This window comes from Simochromis diagramma, unplaced genomic scaffold (assembly GCF_900408965.1).
Source record: "Simochromis diagramma unplaced genomic scaffold, fSimDia1.1 OVJJ01000483.1, whole genome shotgun sequence".
Taxonomy (NCBI): Eukaryota; Metazoa; Chordata; class Actinopteri; order Cichliformes; family Cichlidae; genus Simochromis; species Simochromis diagramma.
The window spans coordinates 6,588,941-6,601,806 of NW_024386835.1; the positions used below are offsets into that span (position 1 = coordinate 6,588,941).

The window sequence follows — 12,866 nt, forward strand, 5'->3', positions numbered from 1 at the left end:
AGAGATGGAAAAGCAAAGTGTTTAATTACACCATTCAGATGCTTCAATAAACAACCTCAGTATAATATCAGTTAGTGTGAGTGAATCGCACCACTGCTACATTTTGTGTTTTCATTTTTCTTGCACACTTACTTGACTTCATGTAGCTGTCTTTGTAACTGGGATTTAAATTGCACTCAGAGGAACAATTTTAAAGTCGCAGTGGTGCTTTCCGGAAGTCGATATAGTATAAACGTAAAATTTTCTGAGAGTTTATTAATTTAAAAAGCTTCCTTTGGCTGCCCTCTTATTCACAAGGGCTCACCACAGCAGATGGCTCAGCATATTTTATTTGGCAGATTTTCACACTGGATGCCCTTCCTGATGCAGCCCCAAAGGGATTTGTTTCTCCTCCTGGCTTTGAACCAGGGACCCTTGAGGTGTGAGACTTACATGTAAACTACAAAGAAACCTAGAAACCTCCAGGAATGAAAACTCAACGCTAAAATGCAGAAACTATAAGTTTATAGTTTTTTAAAGGATTATTAGAGGTGTAGTTGCTTTGACCACAAGTGGATGCAGACAGTGGAAGCTACAATGGCTACCTGTGTGCTATATGTCACCTCAGCATCTCTACTGTCTTTGTAGTTGATGGCCTATGAAGTCTGAGCTCCAACAGTTCCACCTAGATCAGCCCTAATCTATGTTAACAGGCCTCAAATATTAACATGTATGTGTCAATGTGTCTGGTGACTGTAATGCAAGCAAACACAGACCTTCTCAGGTGGTGTTGTCATTGGAGCTTCATGACTCCTACATTCCACTGAAGGAGAAAATAGCACCTATGCTGCATGCCCCCCACCACCACCACCACCACCCACACCCACGGCCTCCATACATTTGATAAAATTAAACACAGCCTTTTCCTGGGTATTTCACCATGGTTGTGCTATTCTGCTAAAGCAGGTTCTAACAAAGTTTTTTTTCTAAAAGCATGATTGTATAAGAAATTCAGCTTCAACTGGTTGGTGTCTGACATAATGGGACATGTTGACTTAAGTCTTGTGAGACATGCTATAATTGTGACGGTAACTGTGCTGTCATGCGGCAGATTAGGTTTCAGTGGCACTGCAATCCTTCCATTCCTATGCATGGCAGGACTCTTAGTGTAACGGGAATATCAGGGAGTTACACTCTGCTTTCCTCTAAGCTCTTAAATTCTCCTCTCCACTAACACACTGTTCTTGGCGCCACTGGATGTCAGAATTAGAATGTGGGCTCAGTCCTTCTAGCCTGAATGTCAGCACCCCTGTGACTGGACTGCAGACAAAGCCTTCATGAGGTTACCTGTTTGACACCAAGGGCCAAAAACAGAACGAGTGTCTGGACAAATTCCTTAACGCCCATACATATCCAAGTAGCCAACAAACAAGCTCAAGTAAAACAATTCAAAGTGTGACAGAAAGTGGAAAGAATGAAGTTAGAGGAGGAAGATGGAAGAAAGGTGATCCGTGCCTGAATCGGTGGAAAGATGGGGTCGTACTCTGTCTGACAACCCACTGATACAAAGAGCTTGGCAGGCGGGGGTGGCGTGACCGGCTTGGGTGGAGGGCTAGGTGATGGAGGAGGTTGGACAGGGGGAGGTGTGGGCTCCCTGGGAGGAGGAGGAGGTGGGGGAGGAGGAGGAGGAAGAGGAGGAGGACTAGGTTCCTTGGGAGGTGGAGGGGTAGGTTCTCGAGGAGGAGGTGGGGTTGGAGGGGGAGGAGGTAGTGGCGGAGGAGTCTGCTTGATGGGGGGTGGCTTTTTGAGAACTGGGGGAGACAGTGGAGGGGGAAGGACTTTTCTCTGTGGGGCGGGTGATTCAGGAGGGATGATGATCTGGGAGGAAGAAGGAAACAAAGCAGCGAGGAAAGGAGAGGAAACATCAGACACAAAAAAGGAAAACTATATTGGCCCGAAAAGTGAAACTGTTTAAACTGTTTGCCAATAACAAGTAAAATTTTATGGTTAAGTTTGAAAAATGATAAATATCTAATATCTGCCAGTTAATCCTGTGATCAAAAGCCAAAAAGGCATAAACTACACCATCAGTGAGGCTTTTCATCTCCACCTTCATCCTGCTACCTTATCCACAGATGGCTGAATCCCTTCCTCTCGTGTCCGCTGTGGGTTGGATGTAACAATGACTCCCTCCGTCAACCAGTCATCGGGCTGTTGTTTACGCCTGCGCTCCAACCGCCCGATCCCCAGTTTTCCCTGCAGCTCTTCAATAAGTCGATCTTGCGAGTTGCTTTTATTTATAATGATTGGTCCCATTTTACGTCTCAACATTCCCTCCCTGTACATTGGGTGCACGTTGGACGTCTCTTTGGTGCGGCGGATAACTGACTTGAGCTGGAGAGCAGACAACAAGTTGGTGTGGGAAGCTGGAATTGTGCCATACGCCGAAGGGAAAAAAAAAATCAATCACAAGCAGGATGGGCTCAGAAGTGGATTTCTCACTCAAATGCAAAAACCCACACGCAGCGGCTGGGGTCAAAATGCTATGCAGGTTTTCTGTCAGGCATATTTAATTGATTTTGTTTGCAGAAGCCGAGCATCAGCCTCCTGCACAGGCTCATTCTTTAATATCAACATAAAACCTGCCGGAAATCCATGGCAAGGCATGCTCGATGGAAAACACCCGTCTATAACAAAATGCCTTCATAAAACTCTGCACATGCCAAAGCAGGGCCAAAGATTAAACCAACAGAGCTCTAGTGTGCATTTTAAATTCATCTGCAAATGCAAAAAAGGGAAGGGAAAAAATATCCCTTTTACTGTGGAGTCTGGGTCTTTTCGTATTGGCCGTGTCAGTGATTAAAAGCTTGAACATGACATGTCAGGTGCTATGACTAACACAGCAATGTCAATGAAGCAAGTGGGGGCGTGCAGAGACATCTTTTCAGCAAAGCTTTCAACATCAGCCACAACTGATCTCCACACAGCGACTTCTCCCTCAAGCCATTCTGAAATTGCTATATGACACCACATGCATCACACCACAGAGACTGAGGAATTTCTCCTCATCTTGACATGTTTGTACTATTGCACAGCTCCTCGAGTACTTGTAGAGCTGCTTGCCCAAAATAAGCTTTTCAGCATTTTGCTTGAACAACCAATTAATACAACCCTGCTGCCATTACTTCCAGATATAATTTATATCTTAGCCACATGCCAATTAAAAGGGAGCCACAAAGTATTAAATCCTCCATAGCTTCATGCCAGCAGCTTATTTTGGAAGAGTCAAGCTGAGCCTCCTACTTGACCAGAAGCAGATAGACGGTCAACAGCAGAGGGCTGCTGTATGGGCAAGTCCAGCGTTGCATCTGGAGTCCCAGGGCAGGTGGAGGGGGTAAAGCACTCATCCATCCAGCTGGACTCAGTCATGGGTGTCAGGGTTCCCTCTAGGCTGAGATCTGGATAAAATCCATCTTCCTCCTCCCAAGATCTGTCTTCTTCCCCGGGCACAAAAGCAGTCGGTGGCTGGTTCTCACCCAGTCGAGTGGAGTCGGTTGATAAAAGTTTCTCTAAAGTATCATCCAAAAACGGCTTCCGGCATGGCCACGTTAAACCCAGCACTTCGCCTCCCTGACTTTCTATAAGAGGTGCATACAAGCTACTTGATGGCACAGTGGCGACCAAAACTGGAGACCCTGTGGGACTGCTGCTGCTTGGAAATGTGTATGTTTTCCCCCTAACTGGAGCAGGACTCTTAGGACAAGTATATTTTGGGACTGTTTCAGGACTGGAGCTTTTAGATACAGCTGGAGAACTAGAGATATTAGGAATTGTTACAGGACTTGAAATCTTTGGACTTGAAAGTCTCGGAAGTGTTAATGGACTAGCTGACTTGGGCACTGTTTCCATGGTGGTTGGCACGGTAACTGGGCTATCCCTCTGTATTGCTGCTTGGGGACTTTGACTTACAGGAGCAGGACTGAGACTTTTAAGGACCGTGCTTTTACATTCAACATCAGGAGGACTGGGACTCTTGCCTTTAACAGTGGGACTCTGGCTTTTAGAGACTGTAACAGGACTTTTAGAAACAACCACGGGTTTGGAGCTCGTGGCAGCAGCACCTGGACTAGCATACTCTTTAGTTATTATATGAGTGGGGGTGTCAACTTCAGTTTCACTGGAGGTTTTTACAGTACTGGAAATACTAAAGCTCTCAACATGTGAGATCTCAGAAGTGACAGTGCCATCATCAGCCTTCTGTTGGATCTGAGAGTACTGAAGGCTCTTAGATGATGCTATTACTACAGCAGAAAGAGGTGAAGATGCAAGAGCTGAACCACCATCTTCATCTATGTGGAGTTCCAGCAGGAGTGGTGTACAGGACGGAGCAGTGTAACTATTGGGTAGAGGAGTATCAGGGGAACCAATCTGAGGCGTTATAGGTGGGTTAGTTATTGGGTGGATAACCGGTGAACCAGCAACTAATAATGGGTCAACTGCATCTTGATTGACAGACACCTGAGAGCCAGACTAAATCAGGTGCAATTATGTGAAGGGCGCAATGTACATACAAAGACAAGACATACACAGTGGTAGAGAAAAGAGAAAGAGACCAGGAAAATAAAGAATGAGGTGAGAGTGAAAGAGAAAGGACAGTAAAGAGCATCACAAAGCAAAACCTGGAAAGTTAGTGTAATACAAAAAATTCGTTGTTTCAACACGAATGAATGATGTCATCACGAATACTGACAAGAAATTAAAAAAAAAAAAAAAAAAAAAAAACCTTGGTCACTGCAATGTTGAAGAAATGCTGCTCATAAAAATAAGACCTAAAAACAGGCAAATGCCAAAAAAAAAAAAAAAAAAAAAACCCAAAAAAACAACAACTTTCTATAATTAAGAGATGCAAAAACATCCAGTACAGCTAAATTCTAAACAGCCACACATACCAAAAATAACTGTCCTCAATCAAACCAAAGTCAACCCACTTCTGAACCACACTCACATTGCTTTGCACTTTGAAGTCAGACAGGGAGGCCATTAGCTCATCCAGCTCTCGTGTGGCAGAGGAGGCAGACATTCTGGCTTGTTGTTGTGACAGCGTTTCTTGTCCATCTGTTTGCTCATCTGACACCACCAACGGTGTGGGACTAGTGAGGAAAACACCACCGTCAACCAAAATGACTGGATTTTTAAAAAATAAATACAAATATAAACCACGTACAGTATAAAAGTGGTTCATGCCAGCATAAAATACATGGGCACAAATTTCTCGGTAGTACAAATCCAGTTTTTCTGTAACAATTTTTGGTCTTACTGTGGTGCTGGGACAGAGCTTTCCAATTCATTCAGAAGGCTCTCCACACTTGGTCGAACGTCCTCGATTCCTCGAGTGGGTCCACTACGTTTGGGCTTCTCCACCACAGTGGCTTTACCTGCAGTGGAGACTCCATTCTCCTGTACGTGGTGGACAATGCTGCTGCCAGGCAGCGGTGGAGCTGCTTCCTCTACGGCATAAAGAAAAAAAGAAAAAAGATGAATGCATATCCTGCTTAGATCTAAAATGCATACATAGTGTGAAGTGCAAACACTGAAACAGTAACAGAATACAGTGGAAAGAATGACACCATTGTGTAATACCACAGAAACAGAAGTACCATAGTTAGACGGTGACATCGACATTCCTTCAGAGAAACATGAGGGAGCATTTCATAAACTGAAATGCTCCCTCATAATTGTACCTTCTGTGGCGAAGGCAGGGGTGCTTTGCTGCACAGCGTTGAGCTCCAACAGCAGGCGGTCCAGCTCAGACAGGTTGCTGCCCAGTGAGTTCATTGCACCAGCTGATGAGTCACTGCTCTTATGTTTATTAGGGAGACTGAACAGGGCAGAGACATGAAACAACATTTATCATCAACAAAATCTTGTTTCAAGCTTAGCACCAAGTGGAAATGGTTATTTCTGATCAAATGTTTTTACTTATTAGTTTCTACTCAGAAACATATTCTAAAATATTTTTTAGCTGTACTGAGTTTTTGTTGTTGGAAAGATGTCTCAAGAGCTTCGTTGAGACTTAACATGACCTCTAACCTGTACACGTGGTCCTCTCCACCAGTGGGTTGGCCTAGACTGCTGCTATCTCTAGACCAAGGACTTCTCTGCGCTGTGCCGACAGACTGAAATAAGGAAGTAAAATAACAATAGTGAATTTAGAGGATCAATGCAGCAACTAATTCACTTCTCATCCATGAGTTCATCAGGCAGCATTTGAAACAAAACAGTCTTTGGTTAATTCCCCAACATTTACAGCATGCATGCATTTACCTCTATTTCTTCTACTCCATTCAGAGCTTGGTCTGAGGGAGTAGGTGGGACTTGGGATGGAGAGCAGATGTCTTGCTGGGTCTGACCCCGCACAGGAAAAGAGTAGGCGGCCTCTTCAGACAGGAAAAGGGGGTGTTTCGAGATGTGGGATGTTGTGGACTCGAGGTCCGCCAACAAAGCATCTACATAAACAAAAAAAAAAAAAAAAAGCACAGATTGATTAGCATCTGGTTATGCCATATCCTATCTTGAATTTTAACTTTTGTCATTCAATTATTTATGGTCTTGTACTTTGATGTATTAGGTATCCTTGAGAGCTTTAATAGCTGCCATTTTTTTAAAATGTATTACTAACCTCTAACACCATAGCTCTCATGACTGTCTATAGGAAAGAAAGAAATCAGAGCGCGCTATCACAAGATCTTTGAGCATTCAGCACAAAACCAATGTGATGGAACAGGGGGGGAAAAAGTCAGCGACCGCCATCTATCCAACACTCCAATCTGCTAAAAGTCCAAAAGCATAAAACAAGGCCTATACCGATGTTGAGCGGACATGTTGGTGCACTTCTGAAAAGTTAGTACTTTCAATGAACTTCTAGTGAATAATATTCGACTCATGATATGCTGCTTGCATACACGAACACCAAGTAATTACTGCTTCTTTCGCAACCTGTCAAAACCCCCAAGAGCGCTGACATCAGAGGGAGTGGAGTTGTAAAAGTTGAATCATGCAGGCAGTCATGACCACTCCTGTCGTTACTTATTGACCCTCTCCTGCCTGCAATTGTGAAATGGTTTAAAGGGTTGCTGTCAAATCTGCACACAGGTATACACACGGACATATTTACCATCTAAACGCAGACAGGTCCCCCAGAGGAATGCAGGCCAAGAAAACAACTACTAATTAAGCAGTCCCAGCAAGTAGGTAGAAGGACATATAACATTAAAGGGGATTTAATGAAGAGCACAGGCTGTATTACTGAATACTCAGGCTTATTTTAGCATACTCACCCACCAGAGCAGGGTTTAGTTTCTCTTGCAGAATTTCACAAGTCCTAAAAAATAAGACCCTAAATTGAAGATGTGTTTTATGAATAAAGCAACTCGAAATAATTACAGTTTAAACACACTGTCAGGATACCAGTGTGTTACAGGTAAAGGCACAACTGCTGTCAATCTAAAGCAGTAAAACTAACAAAGTTAAAGTATATAACCAAAACTGTAATGATCAGCATTAAGTCTCATTCTGTATCGCTAAAGCGCTGACTAAAAAAATATTTAAAAAAAGCACACAGCACTCTCTAACCTTCTATGACAAAGTCTGACATATAGCTAGGGAGTATTCAACATAGGTTAGCAAGCTTAACCACTTCCTAAAATTAAACACTGGGTCAGCAGTCAAACCCATAGCTAAAGTAACCAGCACATGAGACATACCTCTGAGAAAGGCAAAGACAGTACACGCAAGGAAGTGAAGAGGCACAAATACAGAGACGAAAAGAATCAGAGGAGGAAGAGGGCAACCTAAACACAACGTTTGCCAGGCAGGAACTGCCTTTCTTAACTCTACCATCAGTGCAGCAGAACGAGAGACGAGGAGGGGGAGAGGATCACGGAGAGAGGGGAAGGAGGGGTTAAAAATAATGCCGGGGGGTAAGGTTCACCCCTTCATTGCTATGCCAGCTCCAACTAGCTGCCTGAAAGCTTAAGTAAGAAAGCTTAAGTAAGTAGAAACACTACTCACACAGATCACGACAATCCTCTGAAAAAGTGTCCAGGGTCTGAGCAACTGAAGGAGTACACAATGTGGTGAACTGAGGAAAGTTGAAAGCAATCGGAGCTCTTATCAACACAGACATGCCCAACTATGGGAGTGGTATCACAAAGGTATATAAGGGGCTGTAATCAGCCCCTCCTTCACACTGGTAGCGTAAGCTCTGCTCAGGTTACTCATGACTCATGACTACTTTTTAATGCTGCATGTGCATTATATTTAGTCCTTTAATTATAATCGTAAATATACAAGTGTGTTTTCTTGCCACAGTTTAGGTGGAGACTAACTCATGCTGGGTATACCGAAGTACCATGAGTACAGTGGTAATTCAGTCTGCAAGGTTTCCCAGACAGAGAGGAGACACAGCAGAAACTGAGCCAGAGCAATACCAGATCCACTTGGAGCACCTTAGCGCTACCGTGATAAACACGATTAACGTGGTTAAAATGCCAGTTGACAGGGTTTCACAGCAGAGTCTCCTCTCTGGACACAGAAGCCCGGATACATTCCACAGAGTTTCATTATGGACACAGCAGCACACTGTTTACACTACTGCAGCCAGCTCTGCGTGCACCTTCATCTCTTACTTGGTAGCGGCAAACAAGCACACCCATAAAAGCAAAGAGGCAGAAACAACACATCTGTCACTTTAAAGTAAATGCCAAGTATGGTGTGTGATAAAACCTTCCATTGAAAGATGGCTAGAAGCAGCGGCAGGGCCAGCACACACACAGGTGTACCTAACACTCAACAGTGCGGCTCGACTTCTGGTCCACAAGAAGGCAAAGTCAGGAGTACTGTGAGCTTGCTTGCTTAAACGTTGACACTTCTTCCTTACAACTTTTCTCACACCAGAGCTGATTTTAACAGTGTGACATAACGCACAACACGCAAGGAAACTGCGGCAGAGATGCACTTTTAGGAAACAGTCCACTAGATCCTTTGGATTTAGCAAGCAGTGAGAGTTTGATCATGTAATGTGATGCTCATAGATAGGTCTAAAGTTTGTAGTTGTAATTAAACATCTGAAAATTTGTAAAACTAATCTACACAAAATTGTTTTCTGTATGGGCTTAAAGTGTCCAATCAGAGAGCAGCTGGTTCCATTTCCTGAAAAGTGTAGTGCGTTTTCAAAATCCTCTGGTTGCTGAAGGCCCTATGCAACAGTGCGTTTTGTAAATCTACTTCTCCTTTTGGGACCTGCAGCAGCAATTAGGCCAGAAACATAACTGGTAAAGCGACCATCACTATCTCTCTTCTGATTGGACCGTTACAATGTATCTCAAGATCAAGGAAATCCAATCAGATCAGAGGGTCAGATTTTGTACTGGGAGCTTTGATCTGTGGCGATCTACATGGAGTTTTGTGCTTCGTATCTGTATACAAGATCACAAAAGCACATCTTTCTCCACACCACAGTCTACAAAATACCACCATAGCCACAATTACGTCACCCAGTGTTTAGTGGCTGTCACCATCTTGGTGTTTTAAAACCCTCACACGTGAGGGGTGGACCTGACTTAAAAATCGAGGGACACTGCACTTTTATGTGGGGTCGTGACTTTTCAATCACCAGGTAGGCTCATAGCTGGCTTCATCCTCAGAGAGCCATAATTTCCGAACCGAACGCCACGCTGTATTCAATCAAATCTGAAACTGGCGATTTTAAGCATAAATTCACGTGGAAATTTTTAAAATAAAAACAGCAGTAGGATAATTTCCCAAAAGACCTTTTTTTTTTTTTTTTTTTTTTTTTTAATAAGAGGTCCGGTTTCGGAAGTGAACCTCCCATCCACTTTCTCCACTGCCATTTCATCAGATCTTTATATAAAGAGTTTAAAGCCTTGAACCGAACCAAGCCAAGCAGCTACACACAAAGATTTGATCTGCATCACAAAAAAACAGAACATGGAAAAGCCAAAGGTATAAGATTGTTCACTTTTAACAGTGAAGTAACTACTCATGGGTTTTCAAGTGACCTGACATTTTGTGGTTTAAACGCTTCCATAGTAACAACGGTCTCCATCCATCAGTCTTTGAGGATTGTGGGAAGAATAATTTCTTTTCCATGACATCGTGAATAACACAGGATTTTATTAAAACAAGGTTGATATCATACCATCATTTTAGCGTCACAGCTCGTTGAAAGTCTACTCTCAATGCCTACAGCGTTATGGCTCATAATCAAAATCCCTATGGAGAATATGAATGGGATTTTTACTTTAAGATTCCCATTGTGGAGCTCCATACATCCATTTTTTATCTGAGTTTTTGGCAACCACAGGGCTCGCCCCTGCTGAAGTTGGGTCCCATCTTTTATACACAGATCAACTTTTGTTTTTGTATTGTGATGAATAATGAATTTTTCCATGTACATTTAGCTTACAAAACATCATTTATGAACAGCACTTTACTTTAGTGCAACATTTTTTACCCTAATTTGAGCCATACTACACCACACCACATAACTATGTAAAGCATTCAGAAGAACTACCTAAAAAAATCTGATGAGAATAAATCAGAACTAACTCAAATCACAGCAGAACATAATTTAGGTTTCATCAGATACTTTTTTGAAATACTGCATAAATAAATGGTACAAATATCTGCAGGGCTCATATCTGTTACTGATGTCAGAACAAAGTTTTACTACAGCTGGTGGAGACTTCAGTGAACAGATGTTAGTCCAGATGGTTTACACAAGAGATGTTAATCAACTTAGCTCTCAAGCTGAACTAGATTTAACCCTGGTAATAAAGAATCTGCTTCTCTAAAATACAGTTACTGCTAAAACATGAACCTCCAGGCTACAGATACGCATACTCTGTTTGGCACTGCCTTACACCAGAATACTGACTTCAAATACAAGAGAGAGGCTTTACCAAAATAAGGCACGCTAATTGAAATCAACAGCTCATTTCCCACGGCAATGTCATTAGCGCGCAGTCCTAATTAACAGAATATAATTTAGCTAAGTTTTAGGGCTGTGTTTGTTTAGTAAATGCAGCATGTTAGACGTGCTCTGACCCATCCACAAACTACACAAGCACACTGAGGTGTGTCAGCTTCCTCTGCCAAGAGAACATACCATGACACAGACTCCAGTGCAAAACACACACAAGGTCTCCAAAGGCCAAAAATGAAAAGAGGAATAAAATAAAGAACACATAAAAACCTGTGCTAAATATCTACTGAAACATGGTTTCATGTCTTCTACTGAAAGTAAGTAGTAAGTAAGTAAAATTTATTTATATAGCGCTTTTCACAGATAAAAATCACAAAGTGCTTTACAACACAGAAAATGGAAATATAAAAACAATAAAGTTTTTTTGACATCGAGCTGTCAAATAAGACACCGAGGTGAAGGTGAGCTTGTTTTTGTATTTTGTTAGTGAGCGCAGGTTAATTCCCCGGAGTTCTTGGGAAGAAGGAGGTTTTATAAGGGGGACAAATCTGCTTTTCAGCACCTGGAGAAAAAACAGGCTGCACGTAGAGCTAACAGCCTGAATACATCAATTAAACTCAGTCATCCCTCTTAATTTGCAGCTAATGAACACAGAAAAACACCAGCATTCAGTCGGTTTCTGCGTACACGACACTGAATGTGACACGGCAGAGCACAGCTGGGCTCAAACAATGAGGAATGGTGGTAGGAGTGTCGAGAGAGAGAGGAGTGAAACTGGGAAGTGTGTGTGAGTGTGGCATGCAGCAGGCAATCCTCAGAGGCTAAAATGTGGGTTGACGCAGATTAAGGAGACTCCCTTCCTCCCAGATGAATGGTGTGCATTTTAATTACACGAAGACAGTTTCACATGGGGCTCATTATAGGAAAGAGAAAGAGAAAGATAAAAGGGGGACTAGGAAAACTCGAGTGGAAAGGAGATGAAAAAGACAGGAAAATGAGGAATGAAGGGAGAGGTTAGGGAGGGTTTGAGAAGGAAACAATTTCAAGACTCAACTATGTCGACAGTGAAGGCCAGCATGTAAATCACTACTTTTCACAGTCAAACTCAACATAAAATATGAACAGAATCCAATTAGACAAACAGGAAGACTCATGCTCCTAATAGTTTTCATCCTGAATGTCAACAAAGGCAAGTCTCCATTATCCCTGACAGGATGTCCTGTCTGTTTGACCCTGCACTCACTGCATGAGCTTCTATAAGTGCTGACCACTGCTAGGAGTGAATCAATGCTGTTCACTATTCAACACATCTACTCCTGTTTATTTAACCCAGCTGGTAGCAGTTCATTTCAACGCAACAGCGCAGTACATTTATCAGCCTGCAGGGGATGATGTTGAGCTACGTGCAAGTGCCAAGCTCAAGCTTTTTTCCCCCCCTTCCCTTCTCAGGGCTGGTATACAGAAAAGTCTTTATCTGCTAGGTTCATAAATGCCAAGACATTTACTGAGATATGAGCTGACACCAAAGTGAAACTACAAGGAAAATTTAAGCGGCAAGATCCTGGCTGTGCAGCGAGTTTACCCATGTTCTCTGACCTTTCTACATCTTTCTATCCTCATTCTTTTCATTTCTTCACTGTGCATCTGTCGTTGTGCAAGGTGCACGCCGGCTGATACAAATTTCTTGCGTGCCACAGCTCGTCTTCCATGTGAGAGAAAAAGAAGGAGAGGCGGAGAAAAATGAGAGGTGCATGCCAGTTTAACGAGACAGTGCGATAGGACAGAAAAGTAGGGACTGAAGGCAAGAAAGAAAAGGTAAAAAGTCAGACTTTTGGTTTAAGATCCGCTTTGAGGGGGGAAAAAAACAGCAAAGCTTCAAAAT

General features: G+C 42.8%; 2 protein-coding genes across 4 annotated transcripts in view; both read right to left on the reverse strand.

The window, feature by feature from the left end:
- The window catches only part of LOC120731808 (paxillin-like), a 30,574-nt gene that overhangs the window by 6,402 nt on the left and 11,306 nt on the right, over positions 1-12,866 (reverse strand). For 2 of the 3 annotated variants that reach the window (XM_040029069.1, XM_040029068.1), the window contains exons 2-6: positions 6,304-6,485; positions 6,070-6,155; positions 5,721-5,857; positions 5,297-5,486; positions 4,985-5,129 (exon numbers count right to left, since the gene is read on the reverse strand). In XM_040029069.1, coding sequence (XP_039885003.1) covers positions 4,985-5,129; positions 5,297-5,486; positions 5,721-5,857; positions 6,070-6,155; positions 6,304-6,485 — 740 coding nt within the window. Of the gene's footprint in view, positions 1-4,984; positions 5,130-5,296; positions 5,487-5,720; positions 5,858-6,069; positions 6,156-6,303; positions 6,486-8,049; positions 8,269-12,866 lie in introns of those variants that run through there. The other variant, XM_040029067.1, reaches the window with a different exon arrangement.
- LOC120731809 (actin cytoskeleton-regulatory complex protein pan1-like) lies at positions 2-4,957 on the reverse strand. Its single transcript, XM_040029070.1, has 3 exons — positions 3,283-4,957; positions 2,104-2,373; positions 2-1,857 (listed from the first exon to the last, which is right to left on the reverse strand). The coding sequence occupies exons 1-3, from the start codon at positions 3,886-3,888 to the stop codon at positions 1,414-1,416; spliced, it is 1,320 nt and encodes a 439-aa protein (XP_039885004.1). The 5' UTR covers positions 3,889-4,957; the 3' UTR covers positions 2-1,413.